Genomic DNA, 15,649 nt, shown 5'->3' with positions numbered 1-15,649 from the left:
CCAACCCTTCACCTCCTCAACTTACACCAAATGATGACACCATAGATAATAAACATATACAGACTTTATACCCAGTTTAGATGCACCTATAGGAGCAGTGTGGCACAAAGTGTAAGTGGACAATTTGGGAAAACAAAAGAAGAGAAGACTGACCCCAGAAACTTAGGAAAAGACACCAAATATGTTGAATAAGTGTACATGGACCCTCCAATATTAACATCATTTCACTCAGGCCATGTAATTGTAAAATGTTGATTTGCTTTTGATCTTGAAAAAATAATGTTCCACTAAATTCATGAAGGTATGCTTTTAATATATGATGCAGGAGGGTGTTAGGACCAGTACAAACTAGCTTGGGCCCATTTTTAATTTTTTTTTATTATTATTTTTTGTGGTTTGAAATCCCCCCCACAGCTTTCTTAGAACTTGATTTTATAGCCTGCGGTGTTTATTTTAAGATGAAGCCAAGAGGCCACGCCCCCGCACAGGTGACAGGTGATCTGAATCAGGACTCTGACATGCGCTCTTTTCTCCAACTCTTGACAACTTTATGGGTGTGTGGAGCATCCGGCCATCCCTGAATTGTTCGCCTTTAACACTGAAACTGTCCCTGAAATCAGAGCAGCATATTATCGGCAGTAATCCAACGCCGGTGAGGTCCGCCTCAGGTGTGGTCAAACCGGTCTGACGTCTCCGCGTTAGGAAGGGGAAGAGAAGGACCGTGTTGTACAACTTTTAAAACTCCTTTCTTTTTGTCGTTGCCCTGCAACGCAGCTTTTTTTTTTTAGCATTTTGTTTTCCCGTCACAACACTGAGGTAGGCACCCTGCATTGTCATTGTGTTGTTGCTGGAGTTTTGTGTTGTCAAACATTCCTCTGTGCGATGCGCTGTCGTGGTACATGTGACGTTGTTTTGTGTGAGAACGCCGTGTGCCAGACTCCGTTCAAAGTTGGGCTAATTTAAAGGTTTGCTACCTTTTCGATAAGTTACACGGTAGAGAAAGCGATTTTGACACTGTACACCACTCGTCTTAACACGTTTCAATTCGGCGAGTTCATATTTACCAAAGCGTCACTTCTACCAAACTTCCTTTAACAGTTTGCTCAGATTTCACACCAGTTTTCTCAACGTGTGGGCGGGCGCTAGCCGTGGTGTGACCTACATAAAGTTGAAATACTCCCAAAACATGCGCTTTATTTTGGACCTGATGTAGCCGAATTTATCTTTAGAACCTAAGTTTTCACAAAAGCAGTTAACTCATACTTAAAAGGTTACCCAAGTTCACCAGTTACACATAAAACCTTTAATTGTCAAATCTTCGAACGGAGTTTGGTGTGTGGGTCCATTCAGAGAAAAAAGGGTAGCTACGACCTTGGCAGCTGATCAGTACAATAGTACTATTGTGCTAAAAAACAGCATGACCCATGTGAGCCATGTTTGCCTCATCACTAATATTTCAAATCCTATTTGTTTCAGTATGAATATGTTCAGAAGACATAAAGGCTCAACAGCCCCAACTCCAGTGGTCCCACCCAGACCTAGCGAGGAGGTATGGAGTGTGTGGTGGAGGTTAGTGGGATGCTTTGTGTTTACATGTGTTTGATCCATTAATTAAGGCCTTCATTCATCCCCAGGATCTAGACAACCCCACAGAGCACAGCCTGAACACACAGGACTCAGAAACGACCGCCAACGCTGAGGTCACAAGAGAGCTTGACCCAAAGACCAAGGTAGGAACAGACAGTCACACATTTATAAAGTGTTCTCAGCCATTTTGACACGCTTGACCTCAACTATTTCTCTGGTTTGGGAATTCACTAATGTTTATTTTGTCATAATTAATCTGTGTTTGTATAAACAGCATAGGAGAGGGGTGAAGGGAGTCATGCAGAAGGTCAACCCCTTCAAGTCTGCCTCCCAGGTAAAACATGTCGACATCAAACAGTAATTGTTTTCACTGTTTGATGTAAAATATAATCAAACTTTCCTTCTGTGTTCAGGCTCCCTCCACAGTCAGCAAAGCTCCTTCATCAGAGTCACTTGAACAGGAAACAGACTCCACACAGGTGAGAAGACTCAAATATAACTTCCGTTACTGCGCAGGAGGGGTGTGCCATATCATCTCCTTCATGATAATGCCAGCATAGTTTTTAATATCATATGAAAAATTCACATTGTGATATTTACTTATGCGTTGAATCAACGCTTTAATCTACGCTGTAGCCTGACGTGCACCTCCCCAGAAATGTAACTACACGTCGTGGCAACGCAGACCTCCTGTCTGTTTGTGTAAGCTGAAACCATTTCCCTCAGTGGAAACAAAACTTTAATTTACTTGAATTTCACAGATAAGAAACAATAAATTGTGAAGACAACAAAGCCTCCACAAAAATACGTTTTAAGTCTCGTGTGTGATTTATCCTGGCTTCATATGAGCAGAGGAAATGTGTGATTTATCCTGGCTTCATATGAGCAGAGGAAATCTCCACTCCTTGCTAGGCTAATTTATAGAATGTAAAATGCTATAAGCTTGTGCTAATAACATTAGCATGTTGTATTTGTTTGGAAAACGTGTTTAGTATAAGACAGTTGTTTTGTCAGTGAACCCTGTGAGTTGTAATGAAGCCGAATTTTGTAACGTTACCTTTGTTAAATGTTGCTGTTGTCCCTGGCTTCATATGAGTAGAGGAAAAGTCCGCTAGCCACCAGGCTAATTTATACAATGTAAAATGCCATAGGCTTGTGCTAAAAACATTAGCATGTTGTATTTGTGGGGAAAATGTGTCCAGATAAAGACAAGTGCTGCGTGTACTGTGTATTGTCGCCATTAAGTCATGATTAATGTGTGTTTTTGGTGTGTTTTGAATCAATTAAACCCTGACGCGGACTAGTGTTTTGGAGGTGTAACTGCAGAGTGACACAGACACACCACCGTACAAATCTAAATGATCACAACAGCGTAGGCGACGTGAGTAGGCTATGACGCAGGCTCTGCATAGAGCTAACGCACAAGTATAAATCCCGCTTTAGTAATGATGACAGGCTAATTTAGACTTAATAGGCTGTGTCACCTTTATTAGAAGGCACAAATATGCATTGCAGCTCCAGACAGACTAAAAAAACCTCATTTAGGCCAAAAATGGCTCTTTTGATATTAAAGGTTGCTAACCCCTGTTCCAGATGTCAGGGAACACGCTTGATTGGCACAGACCCCAGCATGAAATTCAAAGATTGCCATTTCCCATTAAAAGCATGTCTGGTATCGCAACTGCAAAATCGGTCAAAATAATTGCAATGTAATTTTTTTTTTGTGTGCATATTGTGCAACCCCAGTCATAACTACAATTGATTCTTTAGTTTAACAGTGCAGCTAATGCTAGCTGAGCTGTTACATAGCAGATATTGTTCCTCTGGTGTTTACTGAATGGCCTCAGGTGCATTTCCACTTCCTGTTGTCCTGGAGGAGGGCCGAGCCTGATTTGCATGCATCCTGTAAAAACCCAAATAGATTGATATCAGATTTTTGATCCGGCTAACAAAGAAGCATTTTTGTGGCTCACTGAAATGGTTGTAATCTCATCTGGATGCCATGACAACTACAGAATGACAAGTGTAGTCTTTTCAGCCAAACTACAGTGTGGATGCTTTTTTAAATTATGCTGCCTTCACTTCACGTCCCATTCAAATTCTTTTAATACAGCTACAACATCTCGTAAGTTGAGTGCGTCAATGTATGAAATATTTGAACCTTGTATTTCAGAACCCTGGTGTGTTCAGAGGGGTCATGCATAAGGTCAACCTGTTCAAGTCTTCCTCCCAGGTAAAACATGACAACATTTAACAGTGATTGTCATCATTTTGACGACTGACAGGAAAACAATTTTTTCCCTGCATGTTGTCAGGGTGAATGACGAATCCAAAAAAAGGTGAAGGTGAATTGAAATCATAGACTGTGCTAGATATCCTGATATGAGACTAGACATCCTCTTAGATTTTGGAAATTGTAAAAATGCAAGTATTTTCCTGGTTTTAAAGGCTGCACCCAAAATCTAAAAGTAACGCACACCAAGAATTACAACGAGGTGCTGATCACTGGTGGACTTGATCATAGAAATCAAGTGTCGCACACTCGGATGATGTTTCGGCCTTTGGGCAATGTGATGTAATTTTTTCTGAACTTACCAGACTGTTCTAGCTGTTCTGTTATTTGCCTTTACTCACTCAGTCATCATATCCACATTATTGGTGATTATTTATCAGAAATCTCATTGTGAAAATATTCTGTGAAAGCACCAACAGTCACCCCTACAATATCAGTACTGAGGTATTTGGTCAAAAATATGATATTTGATTTTCTCCTGATCACCCAGCCCTGACTCGTTCAGTCTCATATATAATATACATAATGATATTTAGAAAAACTTAAGCATAAACAGCGCAGGTGTGCAACCTGAAGTGTTTTAAACAGTTGAGTGCGCATGTGTTTGGGAAGTGCAGAGCATATGATTGGATAAACGAGACTTGGATTATACTGCATGAGTTGTGTGAGAGTTCCTAGACAGATGTTTTGATGTAGTTTTGCTGTTGTTAAACGTGGACCCCTGTGACATCAGTTCATCACGAATGTTTGCTTTTATGGATTCTTTGTTCACCATAAGAAAAAGAAGCTTTCCATCCAAATTTAATGTAACACAGGGAGAGTAACTGACATACAAATAATCCTTCAGGTAATTAAGTATTCCTGTAATGCGAACTAATATGATTAAACTTTCCTTCTGTATTCAGGCTCCCTCCACAGTCAGCAAAGCTGCTTCCTCAGAGTCACTTGAACAGGAAACAGACTCCACACAGGTGAGAAGAACTCTGATATATACAACTTTATAACAATTTTCAATGTTTCTGCGTTTTCTGTTTTAAGATTCCAGATTAAGTTTACATCCCACGTCTTTGACATTTTATTGTCTGGCAGTCACAGACACGTTGGGTACCTTTTCGTATGATATGAAGCAGCCTACTTCATTCATGGTTCTGATGATGTCACTTGTAATTAACAGCCCCGCCTCTTTCACATGAATGTGCTCGTGGCTGGATAGGAAAACCCAGAGTTGACTGAACTGGTTGATAACCAGCTTTGTAGTACCGGTTATGCAGATGGCCAATGTTAGGGTTAGTCAGACCAGATGATGAAAAGATATCCTGGGTAAGTTGAACTGGCTTCATAGTACAGGCCTCTGGTCTGGTTGCCAAGCAGTTCTTTTTTTTTTTTTTTTTTTTTTAAAGAAGACGTATAAAACCAGGTTGTTGGCCACCTCAAATTATGTGTCCATATTGCTTTATTCTGTAAGGGTCCTCAGATTGAAAGAATCAAAAGGGTTTTTCATAAAAATGAATCCAAGTTGTGAGGATTGTTTTGACAGGATAAAGTGGTGGTGCTAATTTTATCCAGGTAATATTCATACTGGCTTAAATAAACGTGATTGTGTTTCCCATCTTTGCTGAGCAACAGTTTTGTGTAAAAGGAATTAAAGGCCTGTCCCAAATATAAGCCTGTTGAGTTGAGTCACTTAAGCAAATAATAGCCCAGGCTACTAACTGAAGCTTTACGGTAACTTTCTTTTAAAAACGTCACTATGTGTAGTTGTCGTCTATGAAAACTTTGTGTTTAAAAGCCTCCAGGCTCTAGTTTTATAATGCGTACATATTTTGATAGTCATTTTGCTTTAACTGTGCATTCCCACCAAAGTTTCATAGTCGCCTGCAGGCGCTCTGGTCGCTCTGACATCGCTCACTGTCAGCTCCAGCAGGCGCTTGCAGCGGCCAAAGGGGCGGAGCCAGGCGCTGCAGATGTGTCCATCTAGGCTGACCGGCTGTGCACTTTACAAGGATGAACAAATATATCATTTATGTCTTCACTATGTATTATCCATGACTTTTATTGCACAATTGAAATAACGCTAATAAACACAGCCATATAGCCTTTATGAGTCTTTTATTATTATGATTTTACCCTCCTGTTGGCACGTAGGACCACTGAGAAATATAATTGGTGGTAAATAAGTGGGAGCTCATTAATCACCCTTTCAGAAGCCTCCTTTGTATTGCATTGGCGTATTTGCTGAGGAAAGGCAGGGCTGAGGACATCCGTCGGGCTGTCTGGGTCCACAGAGTCCTGCAAACCCGGCAACTTCACGGGGAATTTCGCCAGCTGGTACAGCTCCGGGAGAGCCCAGACTGTGCTGATAAGTTTCTCCTCCATGTTTGTCTTCTCTTTCAATTTTGCCCGGCCTCGCCTTGAGAGTCCTGGTCTGCAATTGGCTGCTGCTTTGGCGGCGGCGCTGCTCATTTGCATAAAGTTCAGCTTCTCTCAACTTCTAGTTGATGCTCTGGTCACTTGCATAGATATTTTTGTGCCTGTACTAACTGCGCCCCACTCCTTTTGACATCAGAATTCAGCCCCTGCAGCTACAGTGTATCGTAAGTTGAGTGCATCAATGTATGAAATATCTGAACCTTTTATTTCAGAACCCTGGTGTATTCAGAGGAGTCATGCATAAGGTCAACCCATTCAAGTCTTCCTCCCAGGTAAAACATTAAACAGTAATTGTCATAATCTTGACTACTTGACGTAAACTGATGTGATTAAACTTTCCTTCTGCATTCAGGCTCCCTCCACAGTCAGCAAAGCTGCTTCCTCAGAGTCACTCGAACAGGAAACAGACTCCACACAGGTGAGAAGAACTCTAACATAACTTCCTTTAATGTGCAGGACAGGTGGGTGACCTGCATGATTGGGGAAAATTAGTTCTACAGTGAGAGTACTTTTTCCTTTACTTATATCACTTATGTAGGGGGATTTAGTGGCATCTAGTGGTGAGGATTGCATATTACAACCAGCTGAAACTTCTGCTTAGAATTCCCTCAGAGTTGATTTTGCAGGTGGTTTTTATTGGGAGCTGGATTATCTATAGAAGTCTCTTCCTGTCCAAAACAAACAGACCAAGGTCAGGTAAAACCACTGAAAAAAGCAATTTCATGTTAAAAAAAAATCTGTCTTCCTGACACACTCTTCATGGAGGAGCAGCTAACCATGGTGGCCGACATAGTGCGATTGGCCCTATAGCAACGTTTCCACCAAACAGTTTCAGTATGGTACCTCTGGAACCAAAAGTTACCAAAGTACACTTTGAGTGAGGATGAGAATATATTCTGTCACATAACCCGGCCAAAATTAATATATATATATATATATAAACCCTTGTAGATCCACTCATCACTAAAAGTGTATGTCATATAAAAACAGAGGGGGGACCAAAAATGGGGACGGTACGGAACGGTTCCATTGGTACCATCCACGACTTTTCATAGTGGAAACAGAAAAAAGCGTTCCAAACTGAACTAAACTGAACTGAACTGAACCGTACTGCGCTGTTGAAACGGGGCTTATCTAGAGCCAGTGTTTAGTTTTGTTTGTTCAAGGCTACTGTAGAAAAAAGGCGGACCCGCTCCCTGTGTAGATCTAAAAGGCTCATTCTCAACTATTCTTATTTTAAGTTTATTATTCGTACACTAAAGAAAACATATTTATTATATTATATTCCATTTCTGCCAATATATCCCTCTACATCCGACACACTGGAGCTTTGAGGAGTGACCCTGACTCATCTGTGTTTAAACATAAAGTGTCAAGATTGTGTATTTTATTTTTATTTATTTTTTTCATCTAGACACTTCTAAGCTAAGATTGTCACTTTTCTTCTTTTACTCAGACAAACACGAGACAACAGTAGATGTTATAAGCATTTTCATTTGAAATGTTGAATGTTGAATCACTGCAGAAAGTAACCTGGCAACCATAATGTCTCATTATATACTATAAGTGAACATTGTGTGCATCCTGTGAATTGTTAGGTATAAACCATGACGCTTCGAAGCTGTTTGTGATTGCCTGCCTTCAATCAGTGCCACAGCTGTAAATTCTTTGGTAACACTTTACTTGAAGGTATCTGCATAAGGGTGACATGACACTGTCATAACTATGACATGACACTGTCATGAACCTGTCATAAACATTATGTACATGTCATAAACGTTTATGACTGCTTGTCATAACAGCTGACATTAAATTTGTTTGTGATGTCCTTATTGTGAGAGGTGCATTTCTTGTTAATGTCAAGTTGTCATTATAAGGACATCCCAAACAAATTTAATGTCAACTTGTCATGACAAAGACAACTTCTGGTAATGTCACTTTGATTAATGTCAAGTTGTCATAACCAAGACAACCCAAACAATGTCAGCTTGTCATTACAAAAACAGAATGAGACTTAATGACAGTCATAAACGTTTATGACATGTTCATAATGTTTATGACAAGTTCATGAAAATGTCATGTCACCCTTATGTAGATACCTTCAAGTAAAGTGTTACCAGTTCTTTTAATACAGCTACAATGTGTTGCTAGTTGAGTGCACCGGTTTCTGAAATGTTTGACACTTGTGTTTCAGAACCCGGGTGTGTTTAAAGGGGTCATGCAGAAGGTCAACCCGTTCAAGTCTACCTCCCAGGTAACCACAGCATTGTGTGCATGTTACAGTTGTAGTGGTGGCGATGCTCTGTCAGACAATAAGGCGTCCACTCAACTGGTTGTCTCATGCAGGTCTCCAAAGCATCATCTTCAGAGTCACTGGAACAGGGAAAAGTCTCAGACTCTAATCAGGTGAATTTCCCTTATCCAGAGTCACCTTCATGTACTCACACCCCAATTTATGTGGCCAATTAAACATGTTTTTAGCCTTTTAATTTGAAACACAGCTCTGGTTTTTACTTGCATTGATATTTCTGAAATACAGAAAAAGTCAGATTTAACTCCTGTACATACTTTACATGTCAATTAGTTGGAGATAAACAAAAAAAATAGTAAATATGCCCCTTGTAATGGCCTCTTCTAAGTTTCAGTGTGTATACTGATGCATTGTGTTTCAGAACCCCGGTATGTTTAAAGGAGTGATGCACAAAGTCAACCCGTTCAAATCCTCACAGCCGAAGGTACCACTTATAATACTGATGATGATGGCACTACATGTGTGTTTGGAAGAGAGAAAATTCTTATGAACTGCTCGCTATACATCAGCTTCTTCTCATCTTTTTGTTCGCCTTGTCTCTGGTCTTTCCAGGATACCCAGCCTCTACACGGTGACCTCTCCTCCAGCAGCGGAAGCTTATCCGACAATAACAACGTGCCGGAGAAGCAGGTAGATCTGTGATCACTGAAAGAATGGAAATTAATATATATTATTTTAATTAGTTCGTCATATTGTCAAGAATATCGTTATCGCAAAATTATTTTACGGCCATGTCGCCCACCCCTAGTCCCCAATTTATTTTCTATCTTGGTAGACCTGTGAAATTAAGCAGTCAGTAAGGAGACCCACACACACTTAAGTGTTTGCCGTCCTCACTCATCTTTTCCAAGGAGCAAATCCAGTCGCAGCAGGTCAGGTGTGCACAGTCGTTTCTAGGATGTGAGCCTGCACCTCTGTCACTGTATTTACATTCAGAGAACAAAAAAACTCCCAGTGTGAATCAGCTTATTGTTATTGTAAATTATAATAGTCAGCAGGAGACCTGGCACCCTAACGTGGGCGACATTTGGCCCAGTGGCTGTAAGTTAACCATGTGTTCCAGTCCCCATACTACCATGCTACATAGTATGCCAGAAAAGATTTAGTATGTCTCAATACATAGTCGGTCAAATGCAATATGCCAAAAATACTAGGGTGTTCTACAACATCCGGTCCAGTCTGCAAGCCAGCATGCCTTTATGGTTATTATGACCCACAATCGCAGTGGACGATACGTTACATGTTTACAGTCAAACATCTTGATGCACTGTAGGCTCAATTTTTGATAAATCAAAAATCTGTGAGGACAATTTGTGGAGGAGAGTCTGAAGATGCTCTGTAGCAAGTTTGGTGTCAATTCAGCAAAAATTGTGGGAGGAGATATGTTTAATAAGTTTTACAGTTTTTGAAACAAAAACAGAGTGATGGTCTTCATAATTTGCAATAGGTTTAAATGTACAAATGTTTCTTCAGTATTGGGGCTACAGTTTGGTGAAAGCTGCGAAGCTGTAGCACATACAGTCAATTTGTTGTGAGCTTTCAAAGTTTTGAGTTTTAGACGCTTGCTGTAGCGCCACCATCAGGACTATTGACTTGTGTTTGCAACTGAGCAAATCTGGCATAGGACTGGACCTTTGTGCAAAGTTTGGTGATTTTTCACACATGGGAAGTATGATTTCCTCGGAAGAAGAAGAAAGAACGAGCAGGAAAACAAGAGGGTCCTGGCAGGACTGCCTGCCCGGCCCCTAATAAGCATTAAATAACAATGGCAGAGAAATGTGTAGCCTCTGTAATTTTACTGTCATGAATACAATATGTTAGGATCTACAAGGTATGCAGTTAATACTTATTGCAAAGTAACAACTCCCAAGCTCCCAAGTTGACCTCCATCTCTGGCGAGCTTGGTGAATGGCCTTTTGTTTTATCTCTATGGAAACGAATATATGAGTAAGAGGGTCAAAGATTAGGGTGTGACGTAATGTGCAAGTATGTCCTGATTGTGTGCATACTGCATTTGACAGTACGTACTTTTTAAGGGCAGCTGCAGCACCTACTTAAAGTAAAAAGACAAAGTATGCAAAGTATCACTGGTGTACAGAGCAGCGGTGTTATTCTTGCTATCTCCACAAGATGGCGCCAAAGAAGAGAATTTGACACCTCAGAGTGGTTTCAACTTTTGAGTCTTTTTCCATTTACTGTTTTTTGTTTTTGGTCCACCACCTGAACATTACCCATAGTGATTATTTAATGTGGTTAATGTGATGAATACATGTGTTGATTCACTGCTTTTTGTCTTTGTCTTAGAACCGTGGGGGGTTCAAAGGGATGATGCAGAAAGTAAACCCCTTTAAGTCTCACACACAGGTACTGATCCTCTTAACTCTGTCAACTTTTGATATTAGATGTTACGTTTGTTTAGAAATACCTGATATAGGGGAGATTACTAGTTAAATGAAGGCAGTTTAGTCTAAGTTGGACTTATTTTGATGGACAAACACCAGCTGGTTGGTTAAGTTTCACCCACTGTTTGTTGTGATACAGACGCCAGGCAAGGAATGTCAGACGGACTCTGCGGTTCCAAATACAGCTTCTTCACTGAAGACGCAGGTACTGGTTATGGTCACAGTCATTGTTGGAAATAATGAAGAAGTTGAAATGATTTCAGGGGTGACCCTTTTTACACTTTAAGACCCGACTGCTCTTAAGATTTCTATCTTTCATCAGGAGAACCAAGCTGTCCACAGCGAGCACTCCTCCAGCTCTGACAGCATCGATGACAGCGCCATCGAGAGACGCGTAAGACACAAAGCACAAATCTTAATGTCCTGAATTTACTTTTCAAATGCTCTTTATTAAACCGAACATGATCTGCAGCAGGTGCATCTTAACCACAGGTATGAACAGTGTCTGACACTTCAGCTATTGTGTTTAATGTGTTTACCGCGGCATAAAGGAGCCGATCGCACCCGCAAGTCACTATGAAAACATGTCGTCTAGCCAGAAAAACGCAAAGCATCTTTCAAGAGAAGCTTGTGACGTACGAACTTACCACAAGGAGACAGTGATTGATTGTATCCATGCCGGTTGTTAATCAGACACCAGGCACATGGCCAAAAGGTTCTAGAAAAACACAAATAGAAGTATCTAATCTCATCCTTCCCGGACTGATGAAGTCTGATGATAACAAAGTGAATCATAAAAGGCTCATTTAGGTGATCTTTGAGTCATTACGAGAATATGACAACAGTGAATCAAACGCATTAAAACTTCAACACCTATAATCATGAAAAACAACACGATCGAGCTTTTAGCTTTTATCACAGGATCCTGACACAAAGCCTCAGTTTGCATAAACCCTCGTTTGTGATCTTTTTGAAATGCAATATTCAGTGTGAGGCATCATGTGCACTGACTCTGAGTCAAACTGCAGTTAAATGAACTACAACCTCTTCACAGACTATTTGGTACACTGATGCTGACGTCAGCTGTGAGGTGGAAAGCAAGCCAGCAGTAGCACCGAAGAGAAGAACCATGGTATGTTTTTTTTTTTTTTTTTTTTTGACATTTATATTAAGTTTCTTTGCAAAATATTAATAATAAATCAAATATATACAGCTGTTTCTCATCCGTATTTGTCCATGTGTTTCACAGATTTTGTTGTTGAAAAATTAAAAAGTTGGACTATTCTATAACCCTTCCCTCCCCACTCCGGCTAGCTTAGGATGACCTGTGATGGAACAAGATAAGGAATAAATAAATAAATAAACAAATAATAATAATAATAATAATAATAATAAATACAGGCAGAAATAAATAAGACCCCCAAAAAACCCAAATAACTACAAAAAACTAATAACAAAAAAAAGAACCAAGGTATGTTTTGTTTTGTTTTGTTTTTTGTTTTTTTTTAAATCAAACTTTTATTTAGTTTCTTAGCAAAATATTAACAACAAATCAAATATACATAGTTGCATCTCATCCATATGTGTCCACATGTTTCACAAATTTTGCGGTTGTTGGAACTTCAGAAAGAAAAATTGACCTATTTTCTAACCCTGGAACAAGAGAAGGAATAAATATATAAACAAAATTTAAAAAAATAAATAAAAAGTGACTAATAATATCCAATATTATTAATAATTATAATGATGATGATGATAATAATGATAATAATAATAATAATAATAATAATAATAATAATAATAAATAAGACCCAAAACCCCTAAATAACTACAAAAAACAAAAAATAATAATAACATTAAAAAAAAGAACCAAGGTAGTTTCTGAGCAAAATATTAATAATAAATCAAATAAGTAAATACATTTTTAAATAAATAAACAAAATTAAAAAAATTGAATATAATTATTAAATACCTGCAGCAATAAACAAGATGAGAAAAAAACTAATAAAATGAAAATAATGGTGATAAAAATAATAATAATAATAATAATAATAATAATAACATAAATAAACAAGGTATGTAAAAACAGGGACCTTGGTCAGGTTACATTCAGATTATGTCGACTTAACGTGAAGTAAAAATGCTACTTAAAGCGATCTATGTGTACAGTACTGTCTGATCACTAACACTTGTGTCAAGATTAATCCTAATTTTTTGTATTAATACTTCTGCAGTTGCCCGTTCACTGTAGGTGTCTGTGAAGATCTCAAAATATTTGTTATTTATTTCTTTTCTAGACTTTCAGAATAAAGAGGATCCTGCCCACTGCGTTGTTGGGGTCCGGATCAAAGGTACTATTAATCATATGCTAAATTCCAAAATTTTATATTTTCTTTCCATTGTACAATTAAAATGTATTGCATTGAAAGTATTATTTTCCATAGTCCAATTTTGCTTTTGTTTTGTGCTCCACAGGGCTCCTCATCTGACACAGAGGCACCGCCCCAGGTGAGTAGCCGACGCTGCTTCATGTGTAACACACCTTTCAAATAAACAAGTAAAAGTAAAAAATAGGACCAATTTTAATAGAATACAATTAAATAAAACCGACAATAAATACAGCTGTGGTGCATAATGGATCCAGATTTATTGAAGAAAAGCAAAGTGCAGTAGGAGATAAACCTAATGCTCCAGCTGAGCTGCTCTATAGCTGCTTTTCCCACGGTGCAAATTACTGTTGGTGTCGAGCACACACATACTCACATGCAAATCATTTAGCGCAGCATTATGTCACATATGTAAATAAAAAATTGAAAGCTCAACATACAGTGCAGCGCCTTCTATTAACACGGCATGATAATATTTTTATAAAGGGTGTGTGGTAAAAGGATAGCCTTTATTTGCCCATGTATTAGGGCCCTGTGTCAGAATATATTCAGATTAAAATGTTTCTAAAATTAAAATTCTGGCCTATGGTTTCTTCTCACAGAATTATTTTGTCCTATATAAACCTCATCATCACATAACACTATGTGGCTCAGCGGGTGAATTCCCCTGCACAGTTTCCCATATCTGTTTTATTTCCTGCTGGCAAGAACATGAGAGCACTCTGTGCCTGTGGCAACTCTTAGCAGAAATGACAGATCAGCATACTTGAATGAAATGTAACCTGCTTGTCATAATGGCTTTTAAAGAACAACAAAAGACACACTGTATAACATCTGTTGCATCACTCTGTACTGTAGCCATCCTGCTTCGTCTGTTATAGCTTCACATTTAACTTAATGTAGTTGATGTGTAGGTACACAGAGCCACAATATTGTTATTTCCTTTTAACTTAAGACTTAATTGAAACTGGCAAAAGTACAAGTGGCACATAAACAGCTCAGGGTTATATGGATGGGACACCAATTGATAAATTTGTACTGTGTATCTTATTTTTAAAGAAAAATAGAAATTGATGGTTAAGATTAAACATGATTTAAACATATATGCCCAAGAAATTGTAAAATACAAGTATCTGATAACATGGCTAAGCTCGTATTATTATATTTATTAAGTATTATTAAGTTAATTAAAATAAACAACTATTTTATTTTGTCAGTTTCAATAATATACAATGAGATTTTTGACATTTTCGAAAACATACGATGACCTTTGTTATGACTTTAATGCATTTTTTGACACAAAAAAGTCATAGTATAATGTGTCATAATAAAGAGTCCTTGTGCAGTGTCATAAAAAAAATCATACTATAGTATGCAATAAAATGCAAAAAAAACATTGAATACACATACTATAATATGCCATAATTTAAAGAAAGCCTTAATATAGACTTAATATGAAGATGGACAACATGTTGCAGCTTTCTTCAAATGTACAAAAATGAAGCTAAAACATCCCGCTGCTATCTTGCCATGGTGACATCATTTGGAGCCAGAGTCTGCGCAGTGGTGATCTCCGCAGTATGGAGTTCTTTCATCCGTCTGATTGCAAGCAGTGTTGTTTCAATTTCAATTTTATTCATGAAGCCGAATATCGCAAATCACAATTTGCCTCAGAGGGCTTTACAGTATACGACATCCCCCTGTCCTTAGGACCCTCACAGCAGATAAGGAAAAACTCCCCCCAAAAAACAGGGAAAAACAATGGTAGAAACCCTTAGGCAGAGCAACTGAGGAGGGATCCCTCTTCCAGACGTGCAATAGATGTCGTACAGAACAGATCAACATAATACCTGTACGGTGATCCATATGATAAAATGATACATAAAGAGAGACAGAGAGAGATGCAGGACAGACAATAATGATAATAGCTACAATAACATTAATTTAAGTAAACTGGCACAATATGTAGTAAGTATATATTAATATATGAACGTGCACTCGATTGGCACATGAAGTACTCATCCATGGCATTAAAGCTCCCTTTTTGTAGCATCAAATAACTCTGACCAAAAACTCTAAAACCACATAAAAAAGTCATAGTATAGTATGTCATCCTAAATCATGAAAAAAACATCATAGTATAGCATGTCATCCAAAATCATGAAAAACATCACAGTATAGTATGTCGTCCAAAATCATGAAAATAAGTCATAGTATAGTATGTCGTCCAAAATCATGA

General features: G+C 38.5%; 1 protein-coding gene across 7 annotated transcripts in view; it reads left to right on the top strand.

Annotated features, from left to right (window-relative positions):
* The first annotated feature begins 529 nt into the window (after window positions 1-529).
* The window catches only part of apold1b (apolipoprotein L domain containing 1b), a 23,514-nt gene continuing 8,394 nt past the window's right edge, over window positions 530-15,649 (top strand). The window contains exons 1-19 of one of the 7 annotated variants that reach the window (XM_050067758.1): window positions 530-816; window positions 1,477-1,549; window positions 1,635-1,730; window positions 1,862-1,921; window positions 2,001-2,066; window positions 3,761-3,820; window positions 4,786-4,851; window positions 6,523-6,582; window positions 6,663-6,728; window positions 8,505-8,564; window positions 8,657-8,716; window positions 8,983-9,045; window positions 9,174-9,251; window positions 10,926-10,985; window positions 11,163-11,228; window positions 11,346-11,417; window positions 12,078-12,155; window positions 13,321-13,374; window positions 13,499-13,531. In XM_050067758.1, coding sequence (XP_049923715.1) covers window positions 1,478-1,549; window positions 1,635-1,730; window positions 1,862-1,921; window positions 2,001-2,066; window positions 3,761-3,820; window positions 4,786-4,851; window positions 6,523-6,582; window positions 6,663-6,728; window positions 8,505-8,564; window positions 8,657-8,716; window positions 8,983-9,045; window positions 9,174-9,251; window positions 10,926-10,985; window positions 11,163-11,228; window positions 11,346-11,417; window positions 12,078-12,155; window positions 13,321-13,374; window positions 13,499-13,531 — 1,170 coding nt within the window. In that variant the 5' untranslated portion in view covers window positions 530-816; window position 1,477. The remainder of the gene's footprint in view (window positions 817-1,476; window positions 1,550-1,634; window positions 1,731-1,861; window positions 1,922-2,000; window positions 2,067-3,760; window positions 3,821-4,785; window positions 4,852-6,522; window positions 6,583-6,662; window positions 6,729-8,504; window positions 8,565-8,656; window positions 8,717-8,982; window positions 9,046-9,173; window positions 9,252-10,925; window positions 10,986-11,162; window positions 11,229-11,345; window positions 11,418-12,077; window positions 12,156-13,320; window positions 13,375-13,498; window positions 13,532-15,649) is intronic. The other 6 variants (XM_050067762.1, XM_050067761.1, XM_050067759.1 and 3 more) reach the window with 6 other exon arrangements.

Source organism: Epinephelus moara, chromosome 17 (genome assembly GCF_006386435.1).
Source record: "Epinephelus moara isolate mb chromosome 17, YSFRI_EMoa_1.0, whole genome shotgun sequence".
Lineage (NCBI taxonomy): Eukaryota > Metazoa > Chordata > Actinopteri > Perciformes > Serranidae > Epinephelus > Epinephelus moara.
The sequence above is the reverse complement of the archived record's forward strand: the minus strand, read 5'-3'. Positions and strand labels throughout refer to the sequence as shown.